At 36.4% G+C, this 24,096-nt stretch overlaps 1 protein-coding gene across 2 annotated transcripts; it reads right to left on the bottom strand.

Annotated features, from left to right (window-relative positions):
* Positions 1–1,493: 1,493 nt before the first annotated feature.
* Positions 1,494–24,096, bottom strand: MCCC1 (methylcrotonyl-CoA carboxylase subunit 1). 2 transcript variants are annotated; one of them, XM_072867939.1, is made up of 19 exons: positions 24,003–24,096; positions 22,638–22,684; positions 21,485–21,624; positions 20,952–21,047; positions 20,672–20,793; positions 19,526–19,673; positions 18,563–18,684; positions 17,286–17,397; positions 16,887–16,968; positions 15,952–16,079; positions 14,051–14,234; positions 13,440–13,549; positions 11,901–12,117; positions 10,707–10,793; positions 10,070–10,119; positions 7,630–7,767; positions 6,157–6,264; positions 5,059–5,130; positions 1,494–3,518 (listed from the first exon to the last, which is right to left on the bottom strand). In XM_072867939.1, exons 1-19 carry the CDS (start codon positions 24,059–24,061, stop codon positions 3,399–3,401), a joined length of 2,142 nt encoding a protein of 713 aa, XP_072724040.1. In that variant the 5' UTR covers positions 24,062–24,096; the 3' UTR covers positions 1,494–3,398. The 2 variants fall into 2 exon arrangements, 1 of the variants encoding a protein (XP_072724040.1); XR_012043443.1 differs by lacking the exons at positions 1,494–3,518; positions 5,059–5,130 and adding an exon at positions 9,641–9,711.

Here is a 24,096-nt window from a genome sequence, read left to right as displayed (position 1 = left end):
GCAGAACAGATAGAACACAATCAAATAATTCCTGATCTGACTGAACAGAAGAATAATCAACAGAAATGAATATATCTCTGATAAGTGCACTGGTTGATATGCCCTTTAAAAGTAGTGTGCTCAGATCAACTTCATATTCTTTTCCCTACCGCTGACTAAAGTTTTAAAGGTCCTGCCAAAACACTTGAGTATTCATTTTTCAATCATCATGAAGACAGAAGCTAGGATTTTCTGGTAACTAGGTAGTTACAACTGTTACAACAAAGGATTCAATACACATTGAAAACTTTATTTTTACAATTCACTGCTATAAAAGGTAAAAAAAAAAATCTTACAAGTAAAAAAGTCTACATCTGAAATTACAATTTTACCAGCAAGCATGGAATATAATTATTTATAAATCACTGTGTCCACAAATTTTGCAGTGTTTTGATTACCATCAACCTCATTAAATAGGAGGAAACACAGGCAAATATCTACTAAGTGACTTGCCTGAAGTCATGGTGAGTCAGTGGCTGAAATGAGAACACAGTCCTGCTTTCCTGCTTTCTACTTCCTGTGTCCTCATGATTCAGGCTCCACACCACAGATCTTCACTGGGTATAAGCTATAGTAATTGAGAGCAGCTGAAGAGTGCAAGAGAGACGGAGATCTCCAGAGGTGGATAACTAAAGTTTATGAAGGGCTGTCATTTTGGTATGGTAACATTCACACTACCAAGCAGGATGTTACATAAGTGATATAACAAGCTGACCAGTAAGCTCACTGAGTGTTACTTTCTGATCCTGTCTCACAGAAGCCATAGTCTGGAAGACTAATGCCCTCGTTCTTTCCTGTAGACTGTCAACTGTAGCTGAACCCTGTGACCCCGTCCCCTCTCTCCTCTGGCAGCAAGAGTAGATCATTACAATTAGAATCAGTTCAGATTCATTGTTTCTATAATATCTATGACTCTTGTATCAGAACTACAGCACCATTTGAAAAGGTATATTGATAACAAATAACTGGCAGAGACTATCCTTTTAGCTCGAATACTAAAATACTGCATTTTAAACCATTACCAATTTTTTTCTTTCTTTCTCTACCATTAAGTGTTCTACAGACAAAAGTTTAGTTACAGCTATGTTACTATTATATGGCTCTTACCAATTCACATTTATAACACAATTTGTAATAAAGAGAAAATTTCTGATTTTTTTGTAAATTAAAATTCTGGGTTACAGGAACAACCTACCTTTAATAATTCTTTGCACATCTCTAAGTTCAGTTAAATCACATTGCAGCAAAACATTTCAAGTGTGCAAATTCTGACAGTGACTTCTGCCAGAGACTTTATTCTAAAATAAACAAAACCACCACTATCGGGGGGGGGGGGAATCAATCTCAGTGGAAACCTATGGAGAAAAAACCTAACAGCTAATTTTCAGAAGTGAGAGAAAATTAAAATTCGTAAAATTGTCTCCCTTCATTCCTAAGGGAGACATTTTGTCAGCTTCCAAGGAACATGCTCCCATTTTACTGGCTGGATGAAGCAAGCAGTGCAGATTTAGCGGACAGAGAACTTCATGCTGTGAGTTTTAATGTTTTGCTACAGGTTCAGTGTAGCAAAGTAGGTCTAGAAACACAGCAATGTCACAGAAAGAAGAAAAAATGCCAAGCTGCAGTGTCTCTTCAGGACTGAATTCATGTTTCTACATGTAGATTCAATTTTTAAATAAAACAAGTCACTAAACTTACCTGCAGTGAAACCCAGTATGACTGTCTGGATTACTGCCTCCTACACGTGATCTGCAGATTGTGGTCTGTCAGATATCAGATGATGATACATAAACAGCTGCTTAAAATGCGTAAACATAAGCAACCAAGGAAAGAACAAAATGGAGAAAAATGAAAACAAACATTCAAAGTTAAGCTTAATCTTTATTTGGCAGTAAATAAAAATCACTGTGGCAATATTCTACAAGATGATCACTGGAGTGTAATTTTTTGTTAGGTGGCCATTGGATTACAAGGAAAATTGAAAAATATTACTGTATGCTTTTAATATGCAGATCATCCAGAGCCATTACTTTTTTACAATTTTTGTCTGCATTGCAGGCAAGGCTGTACAGTTATAGAATCAGATCAGAGAATTCCCCGTGACATTGTATATTGATTTGGAGATGAGTTTTCAGGTAACTAAGGATCTATTTGCACAGATGTAACTACAAGTTTGGGATCACTGCAGCATCTGTGTTTGTTCCTTTCTGCAGTATAAACCATGCTATCGTCTTAAATTAGTATATCAGAAGTTCATATGACAAGCAGAACTTCACTAAAAGGTGAAAAGATTTTGCAAGTTTGCAACAATTAAAACATGGGGGTTTTTTGTTCCCTTTTCCTGTGTCTCTGAGGTGCTTTTTAAACAGTTAAATTTATGGCAAATGATCAATATGCAGCGTTTGAGAAATATTTTCTTTGCATATCAAAAAACCTACCAATTTTCCCTTCTGCAACACTGCAGATACAAAAAAATCTGACTATTATTCTTAGTCATATTTCATGTTGTTATGAAGACTTTGGTATACTTTATTCCAGCCAATAAGTAATATATTAGAAAGTGGACAATATGGGAAAAGTAATGAGGATTTTGAAGTCAGTATTTCATTTTGGCACACTTTCTAAGTATTAAATAAGTTTATCTTTCTGTGCTACTACTTCATGTTTGAAGATCAAATGATATTTTTGGAAAGCTGTTACATTCCAGCTTTGATTAGTGTAGCAAATGCTAATATGTATTTTAAAAATGCTTTGTGTCAGACATTTCAAAGTATATTAAAATAATTTTTGAAATGCAAGTTTTCACTACTCACTGAGGTAAATGGGAAAAAAGATGCACCAAAAATGACTGAGAGGGATCCTGGGCTAAGGAACAATCCTGAATTCCCTTATTCAGGCAAAAGCATAAGCCACAAACAGGAATTTGGCCAGAGAAATTAATTCATAAAACAATTGTCACCTTTCAGATTTCCTTCAAATCAATGCTCTCACATTTCAGGGAGAAAAGGCAGCTGTGAATGAAAAAGTAGGCAAAAGATCCTTAGCTGTTTGTAACTTACAGTCCTTACTAACTTCTCCCATCCTTTAAGAGTTCCACATCTTTTTCCAGGCCTTTTCACGGGCAAACATAACCACTGACCAACAATCACGTAGGTCCACGAGTTATATATATGGTTACAGTATAGTGATCTCCAAATTTCAGTAAAGTCAGCATAATTTACAGTCAAACTATGCAGGAAGTGCAGAGGAAACCAATTCCCCAATCTATTATACCAAACAGTTTGCTGAAAATATGAAGAAATCTTCTCCTGAGAGAAAATCGGCAAAGTAGAAAAAATAAAATGCACCTTCCTTGAATTTTATTTTGACTCGGCCTCTTCATCCACGAATTCAACTAGCAGAGCGTGTCTATTGGCATGGGCACCTTCTTGGAAATTAACCTTTTTTATCACTCCTGCCTTTGGAGCCCTTATGGTATGCTGCATAGAAACAGATCAATAGTGAACGAGCATAGCACTTTTTTTTCCCCTCCCCCCCCCTTCCCCCAGCAAATGCTAATATTACTTTTTGGTGCAATTAGAACAGAACACATTTAATTACTTCCTCTGACACATGTATGTTTATTTTAAACCTTCTTTTAAAATGTTATCCTAGACCTTTTTCAAGTTTTATTTTCTCATCAGTATTTATTTTTATAAGTATACTGGGGACAAAATGCTATATACTGTTACATTTTGAAGTATGAACAGCCGAATGTTATTTTACTTCACTAATACTTTTTGTTATTATAATAAATACCAGGCAGAAATAATACAGTTTTAGTCCAAAATGTTAACCATATAGCAGATTTGTTCCCTTAAGAAGGATCTGCAGATTTACTAAAGATATTTTTGTTTGCTGGCCAGGAGGGGTCTTTATTGAACAGATATTTGGCAAAATCCAGATGAAATACAAATACAGCTACTGGTAACAGTAAAGCAATAGCATGTTTACATACCAATCCCCAGACTGGTCTACTTGCATTGTATCAGGTTAGTTTTCCATTGAAGTTTTGGTTTTTGGCAATTTTTTAAATAGGGTTAGTCTAATAATAAAAGATGTAATACTAGATATTAAATCCTCACATCTAGGCAAGGATTCATTTAAATAATAATTTGCTTTTTAAATTTTACATTTTATATTTCAATAACTGCAAAAAAGAGAACAACTCAGATAATGTCAGTCTGAAATATCAGCTGCAGAGGCACAAACATTTAACATTCAATCACAATTTTGGGTGTAATTTTTTTTCATGCACAGATGTTGTATTTCATGTAATTTTACTGTACTTTGCAAAAGGACATGGAAGGCAAAATTTTCTCAACAATGTTAATTCTGCTACCACAAACTGAAGTTTAAAATAAACTAACAGGCAAACCAAACCAGTGCAGGCTACAAAAACTATAATTCAAGCAATTTGAGCCGTGGTCAAGCAATGTGACAAGATATAATGGCCAAAATACTAGTCCACTGAATGCCATGTGGACAATTACAAAGAATCTTTAGTGTGCTCTTGGTAAAACTTTATGTAAATAATAATAAAAAGATTATAACCAAAAAAATCCTGAGCATATTTACGAAGTCATCATTAGCTAAATTTCTGCATGAAGTAACTGCAGACATTACATATGCTTATATCACAGACAGTGAGCAAGAGATATACCTAGATGGTTTCCTGCTAGAAAAATGAAAGGATTATTGATTTCTTGGGAGGGAAGATGAGGACTGACAAAGCTAACCAAATGAATGTTGAAACATCTGCAGAATAGCATAGATTATATAATAATCATTTGTTAATAAAATAACAGCAAATATAATCCTCTCAAATCTAGTCAGACACAACGCTTGTTTCACAGCATATAAAGTGATACTGACATTGGCAAGCTACAATCTGCTGCATACTTCAATAATGCAACCACAAATAAATTATGACCAGATTTTTATTTTCTCAGTAATTAAAACTTTTTATATGTCACTCACCTCCATTTTCATAGCTATCATTACCATCAGAGGGTCTCCAGTCTGAACCTTATCCCCTGCTTTCACAAACACCTACAATTCAAGAGAAAATTGGGAAAAAGTCATGCATGTCTGTACTAAAAATCATCACCTGGATCTTGGCTAGCACAATCCACTGAGTGATTGTGGTTTTGCAAAATAGCATCATCATATCTTTATTATTGTTGAACTGGGTATCTGAGTTCTCTACATAATAGTCAAGGGGAGTCAGAAGCTATAGAAAGATGTTCAGTAACAGCTAACAGGATGACCAGGAAGCCATTTATGTATCAAAGAAGAAACACTAGGAGAGACAATGTATATTCTACCCTTTCTGTGCTTAAGAACTTCTATTTTGAGAAGAACCTCTTCCTGGAGCCATTCATTGAAGTTGTTTTTAAAACAAAATCCAGAAAGAAGATTGCAGGAGCCACCTAGTTTTTCTGCAATAACTTTGATTTAGAGCGTTCACTCAGTATGTAAGAGATCCACATTCAATGTACTCCACCCCGTGAAAGGGTTCATGCCTTTTTATTGCTAGCAGAACCCTTTAACTACTAAACTCTCTTGGAAATCTCTTTTCTGTTGAAACTTTTCCACTATACAGAAAAATATGCAAGACTTGCTGAGCTAAAGAAAAAGAAACAAAACCAGAAACAGAACCAGCAAAACACATAGCTTAACAAAAACGGCATTTCCGAATATTTCTATTTTTGCAAGTGCATCTAGCATCTCATTCTTTTGGTTAGGTGAAATGGATCAAACAGCCTTTAACACTTCATAGAACTTTGACTTAGAAAGTAATTAAGATGATGAAAAAATTATTTAAGCAGTAGGATTAGTTAAATATTCAGATCTTCCAGAGCTCTAGAAAAAGAAGACTAGAAGCCTGAAAAACTCTTGGATGGCTGCTGAAAAGGCAGAGTAAACAGTGCTTTTTCCAATTGGGAAAAGCCACACAGCACTAACATTTCTGGCTCTCATTCCTTCCTGGCAGTACAGAAGTAAGCACCATTTCTGGAAGAGTGAACTTGGATATTTACTGGAGAATTCATTTCCTACCCATATTATTATAATTACCTTTTCAACTGTGCCCGTCATGGGCGCTACAGCACCACTTTGCACTCCCACTGCACTTACTGCAGATAAGTACTTGGGTACAGGAAGGCCAATCTGAGCGCTACCTTCCTACAGAAATAAAATCAATGACATATGAGTTAACAACATAAAATAATACCACTAGTAGACATGCTGACATACAAGGAAAGAACAGATCCAGCTTTAGTCAAGTCAGTCAGTCAGCTGTTTAGGCTGGCAGATTACTGGGGCCAGGGCAGCAAAAAGACCGGGGGCATGCTTACTACTTTGCCAATGTCTAAGGCCTTAAAAGCCACACCTACTGCTGCTAAGGATGAGCAAGGAAGGAACCACCCCTGTGAAAGAGAGGCTCCACATGGACCTTTGTCCCAAACCCACACCTTCCCTATTCACACAGCAACAGCACAGAAGGTTTTAGAAAATGAGTGAAGGCTGTTCGCACAAGGGGTAGGCAGGTTGCTGCAAGAAGACAGACATTGGCATCTTCATTGCCAAGCACTGTCAATATGAGCATTTCACAATCCACTATAAAATGGATTCAGTGCTAAGCTTAGCAAAAGATTCTCACCATCATTCAAAATCCCCTGATACCTCTCAGACTTGCTACCCAGAGTTTCCCAAAGACTCGTTCACCCCCACATCCTAAAACTCCTGGGACTTCTAGATCCCCCAACTCAGACTCCACTCTGATACCACAGGAAAACTGAGCTTTGCCATTCCAGCATGAGTTATTTTGTCCTCATCATTGGAGCAGCAAAGTTTTCACTGCGTTCTGCTGAAAGTCTTAAGAGGCTCAGAGCTACAGGTTAATTACTGAAACAAATACATAATAATTTACTTATTTAGATTACATTTTTATTGAGTTACTTTAAGGCCCTGTAATCTTTTTAACTGCAAATAAAAAATTACCAGCTTAATCATGCAAATTAGGGTACCTCCTCTTTGAAATGCCACTATTCATGCAATGCAGATAATTCCATGGTAACTCATAATTCCAATTTTTTAATATTAGCTGGAGTTACCCTTCCTCAGACCAATATTGATTTCTTTCTTATCATTCAATATTAAAAATTAAATACACTGAAATAAAAATACCAGTTACAAGCACTTTCAAATAATTATCAGTTTGAAGTAATTACTACTGCTCTATGACAAACTTAGATACTTGACCAATTTTAATATTTTGTGTTCCCGCCCCCCCAAACCATCACTTGCAACTCTTATTCACTTAATTGTATTTTATCTTTCTAAAAGTAATTATTTTCTCACTCACTGACCATAAGCAACTAACTTCTAATTATAGCTATAAATCCAACAAGTATTAAAACATTATGGGCCAATGTAAGAACTTGAAATTATTATTCTCTTTGACATTCTCTTGCAATTTATATTGTTCATTTACATGGATAAAACTCTGAAATTTTATGCTTGTGATAATAAAGAAAGGAACTTTACCGGAAAAAAGAGATAAATGGTGTTGTCCAAAATGACCAATTTGGACTTACACACTGTTCCATTTACTGCAGACCTCAAGTAAACTGAATCATCTTCATTGAAGATCTCTCCAGAAACCAGGAACGTTTTATCTTGAATCTGCAAGTTAAATGCTTTTATAAGGACAAAGCCTAACCCTTCAAATTTCAGTTGAAGGGTTAGTATTTGTAGTATACACTCATAACCTCTGATTCTTCATAGATAATTCTGCGATTAAAAAAAAACCCCAAACCTTTTTAAATCTTATGCATCCTTTATTTTTCAGTTAACAGACTGTATTCTGTATCCAATGCAATCAGCTCAGGAGATTAGCTAATATGCTCTCCCAGGACAATTTTTATCATCAACTATGTAATAGCACTCAGCAAAATACAAAGGTTTACTTTTTCTCAGAAAAAAATAAAAACCCCAGAATATTCTGTTTAGTGATGGTACTAAATATACCAGTATTTTTAATTTGTCCTAGCATCTTGACTTTCTTCAAACGGAAAAATCTATACTATTCACCTCACATCACAAGTTTCCACAATGCTTTCCAAAAGACAGGTACCTTCCTCACTCTTGGAAGCTTGTAATACAAAAACTACAAAATACAGAATACAAAAGTAAACCTACAAAGGAGCAGAGGAGAGCAGTAACAGACACAGTGTCAATTAGACACCAAAACTGCAAAAGAAAGACCAAATGGAAAGGTCATTTATTTGTAGGTAACCCTTTCATCTACATCAATGGAAACTGCACCTCTGCCACAACTTCAGAACATAAAGACAGTAAGAATATGAACGTAAGTGCATTACATTTAACTAGTCTTTTTAGTCGTAAGTCTAACATCAGTGAGCAAAGAATCAGACACTTGCTAGTCTTTCAGGATGTTACAAGTAGAGATAAAATTCAGTCTTCATTTATGCAGTTGCATACTATTTTTTCACTGAATGAAGACCTTATAACATGCATTGAAAGGATACTGCTGATCCGATACTGATCCCTGAGAAAAAAATCCTTTGCTTGATCACTATCCTGAGCAGGGGTGCAAATTAGGGGAACACCCTGGGCAGCACAGTGAGTGCTTGCCAGTTCCACGGCCCAGCAACCTGCTGTAGTTGATTGGCCTCAGGACAGGTTTTGTAGCACTCCAGAGGCACTGTTCTCCTCATGATTGTCTCCCGATTCTGTTTCTCCATCCCGTATAGCCAGCTTCTCTCCATTTCATTCTCAACACCCATTCTTCCTTCTTCCCTGGGAGTCTACATTGTGCCCAGTTGCACTTCCCCTCTCCAAAAGGCCCCACCCTACATTCCTTCCAGCCTCTTTTTATTTTTTGCTGACATTACTTATAAGAGAGAAGCCTGAAGCGTAAAAGGTCTCCTCCATTACATATGTAATCAATGCACTCAGAATAACTTGGGTATTACTTGAGGGATGTGGGTTATCTCAGTATCCCCATCAGTAGAAATAAGGGTATAAGGGTTTGAGTTACCCAACATGTAGTTATACACATGAAAGCACAATAGTTTTCTCACTATTTTTCTAGTACGCTCATCTCTATACAGACTAAGCAATTCATAAATACTGACTTATTCTCGTAATTCTCCTTTTCTGAATATTGGAAACAAGAAGCTGAACTCCAGAGAGACTGCATTCTCGAGCATGCAATCATTTTAGGTGCCAAATTTGAGATAAAACCCATTTGACTCCAGGTGATGCAAGAAGGCTATTCGACATTCAGCAAAACACAACCCCCATAAGCCACGCAATTAAGAGACTATCACACACGCACACACACAAAAATCTATGTTTAAAGCATCTTGAGTTGTATCCTGTAGGATCTCTATAGTGTAGACAGAGAAAGAAGCCAATTCTATGGGGCATCATTCAATTATTTAACCAGAAGATTTACTACTCTCATCATTCCTCATCTCATTTGGTAATCACTTTCCAATTTCCATCTTAAAAAAAAAAAGTATTATCTTACAGATAATGTTCTAGAAAGCTTTTATTTATCCCACAGGAGATCCATCTCATACACAGAAAAAAGCAGGAGTCCTGTGGAAAAAATGTATTTTTAAATGCAGATTTAAACCTAACTTCCAATGTTTTAGAAAGACAAATTTAAAGAAGGGAAAAATAAAGAGTAAGATCTTTAAATAATGGAAAAACAAATGCTTTTCTTAGCCTTATTTTTAGAAGCATTTTAGCAGCTCTTCCATGCCAATCCAGCATCTACCAAAGATAATTTCAGGCCAAAATAATAGTCTACAACAATGGCTGCAAGCAAACCAAAAATGGAATCCTATATTGATAATTACCAAGCAACTTTAATAACAGTTAATACCAAGAGAAGTCTACAGGAAACAGATTCTTCTTTTATCTAATGAAATATCTGAAGAAATTGGACTTGTACCTGCATGTTGTATGACCCTTCTTGATTGTAACTTACAGCTACATCCACAACTGTTCAATAAAACAAAATATGTATATGTGAGTAGATTTAATTATAGAATCTAGAGAATAATGACATATAAGCAATAGTCTATCTTTTTGATTAAAAAAATAGACCTACCAATACTAAGAAAAGAACAAGTATTTTCAGAGTATTTTCAGATTAGCTTAGTACATACTGCAGATTTCACACTGAATTCTACACAATTGGTTTTTCAAAGATGAACACCTGAAGTTATGCTCTAAAATCTATACTAAGTTACCTGGACAGAGAACAGATTTTTCATGGGAAAAAGTGCTGAATACTTTCACACTGAAGGGGGGGGCGGGGGGGTCAATGGCACTCAGCTCTTCTAAAAATCTCAACCTTATTCATTTAAATGATGAACATTAGTAGTGTCATTTGAATTTGGTTTATATCTCTTCAAGATCTAACAGTGTGGATTAATCACGCAATTCTGTGAATTCCCTGCTTAAATTGCATAAAACTCATACGGCTTCTATTTGCTGTTTCTCAGCCTAAATTTTCAAGCATCAGTTGAAATAAGTTTATCCATCAAGTATCTTCTCTCCCTCCACACACTTTTTCATTAACTTACTGTTTTCCCCATCCAGCAGAGACAGTTTTCTCGTATAACATATATTTATTCTTCTACCAGTGCTGGACGCAAATGGCGAGAATTTATCTAAAACACAAAATATACAGACACATTACTTTAATTCTACTTTGGCAAAACACAATACTCAGAACTTACACCATAAAATCACTGCCCTACTATTACTACCATCATCCTTATATATTTGTATTGCACATAAAAGATTGGGGAACCCCTGCAATAGATAGTGACAATCCCTTACTCAAGCTTCAACACTGAATAAACTGAGGCTGCGTAACCTACAGAAGACATGACACTAACAACAGCACTTACTAAGAAGGATATTGACTGTTCTCCAAGAACACATCCTTGAACAAGACAAGAAAGTATGGGAATTCAACTGCAACATAGCAGATTCAGATTAACCTTTAGGTGAAGTTCCAACTGTAAGAATGTGTCAAACATGGCAGCAAATTGTCTGGGAAGACTGAGGGGTCTTCTGTTCCTTGGTGGTTTTGAGAATGGATCAGTGATACAGCTACCAGATATTGCCTGATTAGTTCATTCTCTCTTGAAGCAAGGGAATAGTGTATGGGAATCTTTCCAATCCCATTCTCCCACATTTCCAGGAGAGTTAAAGTGGAGGAGGAAAGAAAATTAACGAGGTTGTTGGCAGCATATATTAGATTTAGATGAAGTTTTTGTTAACAGCAATGACATGTCCCATTGGTATAGCCATTAACAGTGCCAGAATTCAAGAAAGTTCAGCTCCTGGGGTCCTGTTCATTCCATTAAACCTTACTGCCTCTCCCAATCCTAGCCGAGTCAATTTTACCTCTGAAGACCTTGGGCCAACTGTAGGAATAATAGTGACAGATGCTCACTGTTTATGCTTGTAAAGAGCAAAGAGTACACAGTGACATTGATTATGAATCCCAAGGTCTTTCAGATAGTGCCTATCTGAAGTGCTGTGGGAAGTAGCCTGTACATTACAGTGGTGATATATTCAATATCTGCCCCTTAACAAAAGTTGTAGTCTGCTCTGTGTGTAAACATCTGACAGACGCCAGAATGCAGAACCCTGAGCAGGCACAAAGTAAGGCAAAAAGGCAGCACGCAAATTAAATAATTGCACATGAGCTCACAGCACTGTCTCATCCAGTCACAAGTAAAATAAAACAAAAAAATGATCCTTACCATCTGACTGGTCTCTAAAAGCATCTGTTAGCATTTTCTCTTTTAGTATGAGTCCTAGAGCTGCCTGACACATAACTTCATGTGGGGTTGCCTTTTTGGTTGGAAACAGTTCATCATGGTGCTGAGGAATGAAATTAGTGTGCACATTTCCAGCCTCAAACTGTGGGTGTCCTGACAGGCTCAGTAAGAAATCAATATTAGTGCTTAATCCTACAATCTGTAAAGAAAAAGAAGCATATTGCCAAATTGAAATGAATGAATATACACCTTTCTGCTCAACTCATGCATAGATGATAGATGAATCTTTCTTCAGGCAGCACCATCAAAACACAAAGTTTATAAATAAAATGTAATTAATTCAACTGGTCTGTTTTATTACCAATGAAACCATTTATTTTAAAAAGAAAAAAACCCAAAACAACAGTACCTTTCTCAAAAGCACTGTTTTCAAAATGCTACCTTTGTCCTCTGTGAAGTCAAAGAAAGTTTCCCAGCAATAGTAATGGGAGGTAATTTAGGAACAAAACCTACTGTTTCGGAAAATCATGCTCTGAGTATTTAAAAGAACGTTCCTAATATGAAAAGTGCCTCTTATTAAAAATGAGTTATAATAGTTTCAGCTATTCCATATTTGATCTTTTTATAGTAACAAATGGGAACAGTGACTTTTATAAATTTACTAGATACTATCCATTTCCTGTAGTGCAAAATACCTAAGCAAACGGCATGAAAACAGAACTAATTATTTTAGAGAAATCAGTGAAACTGGTAACTATATTGTGCTGTCAACATTTGACAGAACTACTAAGAAAATTCTGAAAAAAAACAAGGGAATTCTTTTATCTCTTTCACTTGCAGTAATCTTCATTTTTAGCTAAAACAATAGTGGGCCAAACATTTTGAGTACCTCAGTCATGTTTATGTTGTTGATTTAAAAGTGTAAATTAATTCTGAACAAATAATATTCAGTCTCACCTGAAGTCAAACCTTCTGAATTCTGCTTTTGAAAATAGATACAATACCTGTAGTTTTTATAGGGGAAAAGGGACCACTTCTTAAAAAGAACTGACAGCATTAAAAATTCTCCATTATTTCTAAAACACATGTATAGTCTAAAACTTTAATTGTTTTTATAAATTATAAGTTACAAGCAAACATCATCTGACACATATTCCACCTACAAATTCCTTTATGTTTGAGAAAGCTCACACTACAATTCAAAATGTTGTTTAGCCTTACTCTTCTCAAAGTCCTAGCTGCATTATCCAGCTGAAGATATCACAAACTTAAGAAAAATCTGTGTGTAAAACTGGACTTCACACTTATCTCTACTCACTCCATCAATGAAAACAGTTTGCAAATTTGGAAAAAATACAGCCTCTGCAAACAAATAATGAATCTGAAATGGCAGTGGCAATGCAGGCTCCCTCTTAGAAACCACTTTTGTTTTACTGTAGTCTTTTACTCATATTTTGTTAGCTCAAGATGTTCACAAAATTAGCTCAAGATCTGAAATCATACTGGGTTCCTTCTACTTACATTATATTGATGCAAACTGTATCGCAACTTTCTCAGTGCTGCTTGACGATCCTCAGCCCAAACAACTAGCTTTGCAATCATTGGATCATAATGAACAGAAACCTCATCACCTAAAATATATATAAAAAAAAATGCAGTAACACTAAACCAAGTATTTCTGAAAGTTGGTAATGCATAGTACTGCATGCCATATGGCTTTAAACTCTGACACGATTGATGGCCACATTTCTCTATGTCCTTAAAGAACATTAATCTTTAATGATGTGACCTGGCATTTCAAATCCAAGGACAACTTCAGTACAGACTTTTGTAGAGGTAACATGACTCAAAATTCAGTTTTCTTCATTGCAATCAGAATGCAGGATTGATAAATTGTGATGAGAATATAATCAGCATGATCCAATGGACAATAATCTGGATAGAGGTAAATAAAATATTCAGTGATTGACCAAAAGTACATGGACAATCACAAGGAAGAGTAATTCTGTAGAGATTTGTCTTTGTAACAACGCCCCATCAGACAAACTTATTTAGGCCAAAGAAGGAAATGCTTACAAAGAAAAGCTTTTGATGTTAAATATTTCTGATTACACCACTGCCTTCAGTTTTACCTTGTCTGACTCCAGTTTCTATCCTGGTGAAACTGTCAGGTGGTGGGGTGGATAAGTGCAACAATGGCCCAGCCCCTGGCATAAAGTTATTATTAGGGTCTTCAGCATATATTCTAGCTTCAAATGCATGGCCCCGGAGCAGAATCTCTTCCTGCATTAGGGGAATCTTCTCTCCTGCTGCAACCTGAAAACAATAGTTTTTTTCTTTAATGCGGGATCAATATTCCAGAGTGCCAACGCATGAAATATTTAATATCTTTCTTCTAAATATGAACAACTAGAAAGCACATTAAAAAAAGCACAAGGAGAAAAAAGTGGTAGGTCATAAAAGGCTAATTCTGAAGTTACTCCTTTCTTTTCTCTGGGAGTCACCAGTCAAAGGATTTTGAATGATTATTGTGTAAATTGACCTCCTAACATTTCACACAGCTAAAACATAATGGAAAAACAGTCTAATTTTCTTCTACTGGTTATGTCAAAAAATAATTAAATGTTTAAGTTAAAGCCTGGTCAACTAAGACAAGATTTTATTAGAGAAAAATTGCTCCAAAAGCAGATGATAAAATGGATTACTGGCAGCCAGCACTACTGGCATACACTGTTGATTCTTCTGTATACTGTGAGACCTGTACATTTAAGGGAATGTTTCTTTAAGGGGATTTCTAACAATTTAAGAACCTTTAATGGGGAAGGAAACTGGTTTATTACTCAAAGGAATTCACATTAAAAATACAGGAATACCAACAAACACCAGCAACACACCAGTTTGAGATGGAAAAAAACAGGGCTTTTAGGGACAAAATAATAAAAAGAAGTCTGCTGCAGTTAAGCACAGAGGAGACCCTTTACCAGAAACCTACACAATTTCCATCTACATGGGAAAATACAAGTTCCTATTAAAAAATTTGTAGCAACATTTCATCTTCTTTTGAAGTGTCAGGGGATTTCCATACTCTGCCTTCTGCCACCAAACTATGGATTTCAGCAGAATATAATTTAGTCTTCAAAGAAAGAGTAGTACTAGACAGATTAACAAAAATAATTTCTCCAAAACCTGATAGACATATTCTACCTATTGACTCATTAAGCCACATGCCAAGACCACTGAACCTTTCCACCTTCTCTCTTTCTCTTTCTTCCAGTATTGTTTGATTCCTGCTCCCACTCAGCACTCAATGCTCAGCCCAGATGAGGAAGCCAAAAGTTCCTCCTTTTTGCATCAGCATTTGCCATTTTAGTTTTCTTTCTGGTTACACTAAACACTCACCCACCCTATCTACGTAAGCTCGATGTGTGCTGCTGTCTTCACTTTTGGATTTATCTAACCAGAATTGTTTTTCATTTCCAGTTCCCTAAGGTACAAAACTTCCTGTTATCATTTGAACGTGTGAGTAATCTCTCCGCAAATTTCATGTATGAGGAAACAGCCTGTTTCCAGTCCACACAACTATAAATTTATTTTAGAATGTGACTATACTGGTATAACACCAGACACATGTTTTTGTGAAGAGTTTTCCTCCTATGGCCTGATGCAAGAATGATTTTTGGGCCAGAGATACAGTTGAAGTAGAGTTTAAAACAATTTTCAGCATGGCAAGGGAAAGATCAGGACCCTACTCCTCCCACTTCCCACATTCTCTATAATCTCTCTAAATATACTTTAAAAAAATGTTTTTTTCTCTACACAACTGGAAGACAACTGCTGGAATTCAGAGCATCTACACAATGCTCTACAATCAAATACAGTAATACAAGATGTTCCTTCGGAGCAAAGGAAACTACCCAATTAGCTGAATAGGAGATGAGGATCTGAAAACATAACTGGTCTCTCATAGGCAATATCAAAGAGCACTGCTCACCAGACAAGATAAACTCTACAGGTAAAATCAATTAACACTCACCCTAAGCTGCCATTCCACCAAGTCTGTTCCAGTGATCATCTCTGTAACTGGGTGCTCTACTTGCAGTCTGGTATTCATCTCCATGAAGTAAAAATTATGTTGGGAGTCCATAATAAATTCCACTGTTCCTGAAGTATTTAATAAAAGGCTATTTCACCAAAACAAGACTTTTTCAGAATGGACACCCAAGACATTCAATTGATCTATGCCAGGACAAGACTATTATTTCTAAACCAGATACACTGAATTTCATTATATTTTATACAAATTATCTTAAAGGGTCACACAATTGAGGTCTGAAAACAGAACGGTTGTTTCCTTGCACATTTACATATCCTGTGCTGTTTAGTAGCCGTTCTCTATAGCAAGAGCTGCATTTTGTTAGAGCTGTAAAAAGCGCATCAAGAGCCTTTAAAGTATTGTGCATATGTATAGGGCATGTAATTATTTTTTTAAAAATAAGTATCCAAAGAAAGCAGTGAGAAAAGAAGTCACATAATTTTAGCAGGCTATTTTTCATCTGGGAAATAGTGTGGACTTTACAGACAGTGAGTTGTGGTTTTTAAAAGGCTTTACTGTTTCAATATAAAGTATTATTCTTTTTATGCTGAAAGAGAAATTATTTTTCCCTTGCTCTGCTCAAACTTACTAACATTCCTAATGCTCACTTTCCAACAACAATCCAGTTGACTGAATTACCTGCTCTGAAATTTTTTCTTTCTGTTCTTTAGCTGCCACTGGTCTTGAGCTCAGACCAGGTATGCTAGTTTAAATTTGTAATTACATCAGAATTAACTATGTGATTACTTGCTTAAACCTCAAAAAAATTGGGGGATGTGCGTCACATTAAAACAATCAGATGCCATTTGCCTTGAGGCTTAAAGTCTTACTAAGTTAAAAGCATACTTCTGGAGCCGCCATACCTCCAGACTTACCTGCTCCCACATAATTCACTGCTTTAGCTGCTTTGACAGCAGCTTCTCCAAGTCTCTTTCGAACTTCAGGATTAATTCCCGGCTGCAAATAATACAAAAGATTATAAATTATTGTGAGCTTTGGTGATATTAAACCTCCTATGCATGAACATTTTGTGGTATTTAGCAACTGTAGTGAAATCCTTATCAATGTTATACTTGAAATCTATGTAATTTTTCCCTGAGAATCATTTTCTAAAGAAAGTCATTTATTCAATTAGAACATTTTCTGCAGCAAAATTAAGACAGTACTGAGAATTACAAATAAATTACTAGCCGCTAAATAAATTCAATGGGAGTTAGCAATTACTTTAAAAATGTGTCAGTTCATAAAAAATATTGTAAGAACTTTCGGCTCACCCCTGGTGCCTCTTCAATGATCTTCTGATGTCGTCTTTGCACGCTGCAGTCTCTTTCAAACAAATAGACTGCATTGCCATGCTGGTCACCAAATACTTGGACTTCAACATGCCTGTTTCATAATAATAAATGTTTCAATGTATTTCGATAAAGCCTCAGTCCTGCAACTGACTTCACTCAAACAGACTTTGAACTTGTACACAGTCCTGTACACTTCCGTAGGACTTCTTATAGGTTCAAGTGCCTGCCCTCAAATAGCCAAAAACGTAGAAATGAGGCTGCTATTATGCAGGATTTCAACCATTTTAGACTTCCTCAATCTCCTAAATTAAATAGGATTCTAAATGCCAGCTACTGCAGTGAAACCTCATAGGCCATAGGATAAACATGATACGTATCAAAAGGCTGCTACCTCTTTTTAGTTATTTTATTATAATAAAAGTAAAACCACTTCACTATTATTTGATAATGATGATTTCCCTCATAATACACCGTGTAGCAATTCACAAGAGGCAGCAGCCCTGGCTCAGGAATAACGTTTATTTCAACATGTCAATTCAGAGGACAACTATTAGGTGGCAGAACTTCATTCTATGTATAAAACTAAGAAAAATCTGTCACCATTCTGATAATCTTCTGATGCTGGCAAAAGAAATTCCCCAGGAATTTAATGAGATTTTTCTCATGTCCATCTGCCAGCACAAGCAGACCCTCAGTCTCTTTAGAATAAGTGCTTTCTTTTTTGTGATGCTTCAAGAAAAACAGAGGTAAAGTACAAGAGTATCAAACAGACCTCTGGGAGAAGTTCTTCATAAAAAATAAATTAGCTCATTTTCATAGGTCAGGCATGAGCTAGAGACTATCACTTCCGTTTTAAATATCAAAATAGAGAAATAGTAAATAACTATTTTAGGACACCTGAGGGCAGCAGAAACACCATGACAGTCTGACTCAGGTCTGTAGTTTAAGTATTATAAAGTGATTTTTTTTTTTTTCTATATGTAAATCATATTTAGAAAGCTCACTCAAGGAGGAATATCAGTGTCATTAAATGTCACTGCCACGTCTCCCAAACAATGATATTTTAATTCTTATCATTCAAAACAAAGTCACTACAAGAAATTCAATATATTATAAACAATTTTGACTAAATTAACATCTGCCATAGTGCAAATAAAACCTACAAGACCAATTTTCATCCTACCACTAAACCAGTTATGTTTATTTAACAGTAGAATAAACATCACGGTGTTTATACTAAAACATCTATTTCTCACCTTGGATTATCTACAAATTTCTCAATCAGCATTGCATCATCATTGAAAGACTTCTTTGCTTCTCTCCTAGCTGATTCTAGTTGGTCCAGAAACTCCTTTTCTGAATGAGCAATTCTCATGCCCTGACATACAAAAAAAAAAGGCACATCTGAATGTCTAAAAATACAGTACACAATAAAAATACCTGTTGCACACAAATAGGTACATGACTAAAACAATAAGAAATTAGCTTAACAATAACACTTTTCCCTTTTTTCTTAAACCTTAGCAAAATTGTGTATCAGCTTCCAATAAGATAAGCCTACTAAGTCCCACTGAAAGTGCCATTAGAAGTACAAAAAAATAGATATTATCATTCCATTGATATGGAAGAGTACAAAATTCAATTTTATTCTTAAACATCATAGAAATTTTCCAACATTGGCAGAGAAAAACTGATTTCATTAAAAAATAAATATAGCCATTTTGGAAATAACTAGAATGCTCAATCATGCCATTTTTATAGAAATTTATTTCAGAGTAAAATCAGATTTAGACAGGGAATGCACCATACATTAAAAAGTGTCTAGACCCCAAATACTTAAATGGTATTTCTAATCACTTCTTACACAACATTTACAACTGTTGGCAAAAACAGTCACAGAAGCTATCACAATGTAACAATTTAAAGTCATCTAATTTCATACAAACAAATCCGCAAGACAACTTTTCTGCTTACATGAATTACTGGAGACCCATTGCAATAAACAAAACTCTTCCAGTTTATACCCGGTAATTATCTTGTGCCTGACTGCACAACAAATGGAAATGAGATTTCATAGTGCTAGATTGGACATTAATAATAAATTTTAGCCAAAAGTAGTTTTCCAGTTTCTCCGTTTTCAATTTATTTTAGAATATTCAGTTACAGATACCAAGACATGACAACTTTACACAATGTGATGAACAGATTAGTTCCTTTACCTTTCCTCCACCTCCACGAACAGCTTTAATCATTACTGGATATCCTATTCTCTTGGCATGTTCCTTTAGACACTCATCTGATTGATCTTCTCCATGATAACCTTCAACAACAGGAACGCCAGCAGCAGACATTATAGCTTTGGAAGTGCTTTGACAGAATAGTTTTATGTTTAGAATTGTAATATTTTATTACTTTAAGCTCCAAACCTGTTCCCAATGTTAATTCTCCCCACAGAAGTAGTTCTTCTGACCTCAACGGGACCACTTACGTAAGTGGGTTACATATGATTTGATTGTAATTAATCAAATGTTTCAAACACGGATTTTTTTCTCCAAGCCCTCCACATAAAAGCGGTGGTCAGTTTCAGGCTTACTGTTCTTTCCCATCTTTTGACCCACATTATAGAGGCCAAAACCTAATATTTTCAAATTACAACACTGTATCCTGCCAAAACTATATTTAAAGTTGTACAAAGGCAAAACTCTTTTCATGATCCAGGCTGGATTCACACCACACATATAACACTCGAGTGTAACAACTATAACTTCAAATATGCATGCAAAACTAGTTAAATTACAGAGGTAGTTTACTCTCACATTACAAAGTGATAAAAAATTAATTATATGAAATTAATATTACACAGTTCATGTGTTGGTAATAACCTTATTTCCATATTCTTGATTTATGCTTTATACCCTGGAAACATTTATTTGGTCTAAGTAACTAAGAATAAGATCCTCTGTGGTGAACAAAACTTATCACGCCAATTTACAGGAGCCACAGTAACCTCTGATGATATGGTGTTTCTTTTCCACCATTCTTTTGACCAAGATACAAGACATCCAGTCTGACTGCTGAACCCTTACCTATATAACACTGTAATGCCCCGATTCTGGAAAACTAGAATCGGTTAGGTATTTAATTATCAAAATCCTAATAACTGAACAATCTTGATTGTTTCTATGTCTATAGGAATCCCACATCTATAAACCTGGAGCTTATTCCTTTGAAGAAAGCCATAAAAATAAAAGGCAATGAAAACTGACAGAATAAAACAATTATGGAGCAACTGGTCTTTTGTTAACAAAATTAGCTTTGCCAAACTGTAAATTGCATAACCAAGTAACAAATCAGAAATAGATTACCTCTTAATACCCATATCTCTGATAGCAGATGAAGGTGGACCTATGAAGACAATTCCCTCTTGCTTGCACAACTCTGCAAACTCTGTGTTTTCTGAGAGGAAACCATAACCTGGATGAATAGCCTAAAATAGAATAATGTTACCAGCCTATTTTTATATCAGTTTAGCTTAGAAAACCCTGAAACTTCAGTACATTACTAAGGAAACACATAACAGAAACACCATGGGTAAAAATAAAGAACTTGGAAGTAACAGAAGATTTAAGGTCATGATCTACTTACCTGTGCTGCTGAGACCTTGGCCACCTGCATTATTTTCTCCATGGCCAAGTAACTCTGCTGTGAGGGTGCTGGACCAATGCAATATGCTTCATCTGCCTGTTACAGAAAAAATACATATAATACAGACTGTTTATTAGATAATAAAAAGCAAATTTAACTGACTTTGAGCTAATTTATATTGTTTATCAGACTGCTAGCACGTAACAGTTTAAATCACTGCCTTTCTTCATGGAGAGACTCAACTGGGTGAAACAAATTCTAACTTTCTTCCCAAAATAAAAGTCCATTCTCTAAGCCCCAGCGGCTACTCCAGAGTTAGAGAGCCAAACTTCAATGCGCTTCCTGTAAAGTTGTCAGGTGCTGAGACAGAGACTAGGCAAACTTTTCATTGATTCAAGGAAAACTTGGAAGTAACTCTACAGAGGTGAAAAATCAACTGCATTAGCACACACATCTACTTTCACATTGAACTTATTAATGAGAACTACTGTTGTGAATGAACGTTAATCACAAACTTAAGGAATATACTTCACCATTGCTACGTGCATGGAATTCCTGTCTGCTTCACTATAAACTGCTACAGACTTCACACCCATTTTCTTTGCTGTTCGCATCACTCTGCATGCAATTTCTCCTCGGTTTGCAATAAGAATCTTCCCTATGTTGTGACCTCCTGTTTAAAAGGATGAGGCACAGTAAGCAATTTTAAAAAGAAATAGATCCTTAAAAACATTCCTGGAAATAAAGCAATTTTAAAATTCACATTTATTTTCTATCATTTATAGTGTTTATGCATTTCTTCCAATAATGAAAAAAAACATGCTTCACCCAAAAGCATTTCCATGCTAGTCTTGGAATTTTTTCCTTAGAGTCCTTCTGGAGAAGTATGTTTAAGTCTTTTTTTTCCCTTTTTAAAATTCAAGAAATATATTCTAACCCTAAAACAACACTTAAACATAAAAGTTGATGCTTGTATTTTTACTGTGTACTTTCTGGACAACTAGGAAACAACACCTGCCCCCCCCAACAGAAGTGATTCACATTTCTTTGAAAAGCACTATTCCCCATTGATACACAGTCACAAAGAAATAACAAGGTATGAAGGTTTTTGTTGGTTTTTTTTTTTTTTAAACAGTGACTTACAAGCTTCTATTAAGTCTCATGACAGCAGTTAAAACATGATAGAAATACAAGGCCAGCACAGCCAGAGAACTCATAGGCAGAACTAAATAGCTTAAAACTAATAAAATGAAAATACATCTCTGAATTCTAAAACATATCTTTTTAGACAACATGATACCAGGGTCAGTTGAGATCATCTTGCTAAATATTTTTAACTTTCCATCAGTTTAAATACCATTATGCCTAAAAAACAATTCTCACAGACTTTGCAACATTTGTATCAGAAAAGGACTCAGAGAAAAACATCACAAAAATAAATAGTTTTCATTAAGTTGAGTATACCTAAATATGGTAGATAAAATTATTAAAAATGTTGTTTACACATCAAAGTTTATTTCTGTTTGGTCAGCTACAGACTACTGTTTTCAAAAACTATACAAATATTGAATATTTATTTTTAAAAACCTACAGTTTTTCAGCAACTAATGATCTGAAACTAATTGTAAAATGATCCACATTACACAAGCAATTAAACCTAGCAGCTAAAGAAGTTAAATTTCATACCTATTGTCGAGGCCCATTTCACAAATCTTTGTACTTGGTTCCATTGCCTGTACAATTATAAACACACAGAAGTGTTACAAAAGTATATGAAAAAGTGGCAGCTGAGCTACTTTTATTTTCAGGTGAGAGGAGGACAGCACTAAAACAGCTCTGAAGCTTTTGATACAACTACTTACACAGAATATATTCAAGTACAACACAGAGGTTGTACAAACTTCCCCAGATCACTCCTTAAGTGTTTTCATTTAGACACAACAGAAATTATCCCCTTGCTTTTTTAGTAGCAAACAGTCTTTTTTTTTTTTTTTTTTTAAGAAAAACCCTCTTTTAGTGGACAGAACAGCCAATGTCTGGCATTTATTACAGAGAAGGCAACTTGGCGTATTCAGGATAGAAGACATGAACAACCACAAAACAGAAAAGCTTAAAAAGGAAATAGGAGTTGTTTATATAGAGAAAAGGTGCAAGAGAAAATAATGTGAAAGGTAGCAAGAAAGAAGAGCTATGAAGAATTTCAGAAAAGTTAAACCTCAGGCGACTAATACTAAAGAAATCAGACAGTGAAGGCTAAGTGGCTGGAAGAAACTGTAAAAGTAAACTCTTGGAACTGTTTTAATTAACAGCTAAATCAACTTTGGAATCTTGGCTCAAGTGCAGCAATTCTTAAACAATATCAGAAAAAAAGGCACCAGACGACCTTGACACCACACAACCAAAAGCTCACTTTCAATAACGAGAGGGGAAATTAGTGCATTTCCTAAACTGCTAATTAACAGCTGTCATGGTCACCAATTCCTTCTGCACAGGATTACAGGCAGCAGAGGGGTGGCTACAGCGGGTAGTCAGCGATGGTCATCAAACCCCGAGCACCCAGCACAGTTGCACGGAATCTGTACCAACTGCTAAAACTATGCCTGAAACTCTGGGTGGGTTTTTTTTCTCTTTCTTTCCACAGAGGAGCCCGGGGTCCCTCTATACCCACCAACACACGCCACGCTCGGCGCCGAGCAGCGGGGCCGGGCGGCGACCCGGCTCCCTCGCTCCTCTCGAGGCGCAGAGCCCCTTCCCCCTTTCTCCCTCGGGCAGCCCGGCTCCAGGCTCGGCTTTGGGAAGCCTCCCCCCCGTGCCAGGCCCGACAGCCGCCGCCGGCTCCCTCCCGGGCGCGGTCCCTGCCGCCATCGCCCGTCAGCCCCCGCTAACGGCCGCCACGGACCGCGCCGCGCCAGCGGGGAGAGGGGAAGGAGGCGAGGAGCGCGTCGGCCACCCCCCGGGCAAAGCGAGGGGACGCAGAGGCAGCGCCCGCCGTCCCCGAGGGGCCGCGGGGCCCGGCGCGCCGTGTACCGCCTCCCCCCGCCCCGCACTCACGGACGCCGCAGCGCCCACAGGCAGCAGCAGCCCCGCTCGGCCGCCAGCACCAGCGCCATCTTGGCAAGCGCGGAGGCCGGCGGGATGGAGGGTG

The sequence above is a fragment of the Ciconia boyciana genome, chromosome 7 (assembly GCF_034638445.1).
Source record: "Ciconia boyciana chromosome 7, ASM3463844v1, whole genome shotgun sequence".
Classification (NCBI taxonomy): domain Eukaryota; kingdom Metazoa; phylum Chordata; class Aves; order Ciconiiformes; family Ciconiidae; genus Ciconia; species Ciconia boyciana.
The sequence above is the reverse complement of the archived record's forward strand: the minus strand, read 5'-3'. Positions and strand labels throughout refer to the sequence as shown.

What these genes read in the sequence shown, in the direction of transcription:
- MCCC1 (XM_072867939.1), bottom strand. Translation starts at nt 24,061, where the DNA reads ATGGCGCTGGTGCTGGCGGCCGAGCGGGGCTGCTGCTGCCTGTGGGCG. An exon ending in CCAAGGTCTCAGCAGCACAG is followed by an intron (nt 20,794 to 20,951) that starts GTAAGTAGATCA and finishes ATTCTATTTTAG; the next exon opens with GCTATTCATCCAGGTTATGG. An exon ending in AAATTTGTAGATAATCCAAG is followed by an intron (nt 17,398 to 18,562) that starts GTGAGAAATAGA and finishes ATTATGAAACAG; the next exon opens with GCATGTTGAAGTCCAAGTAT.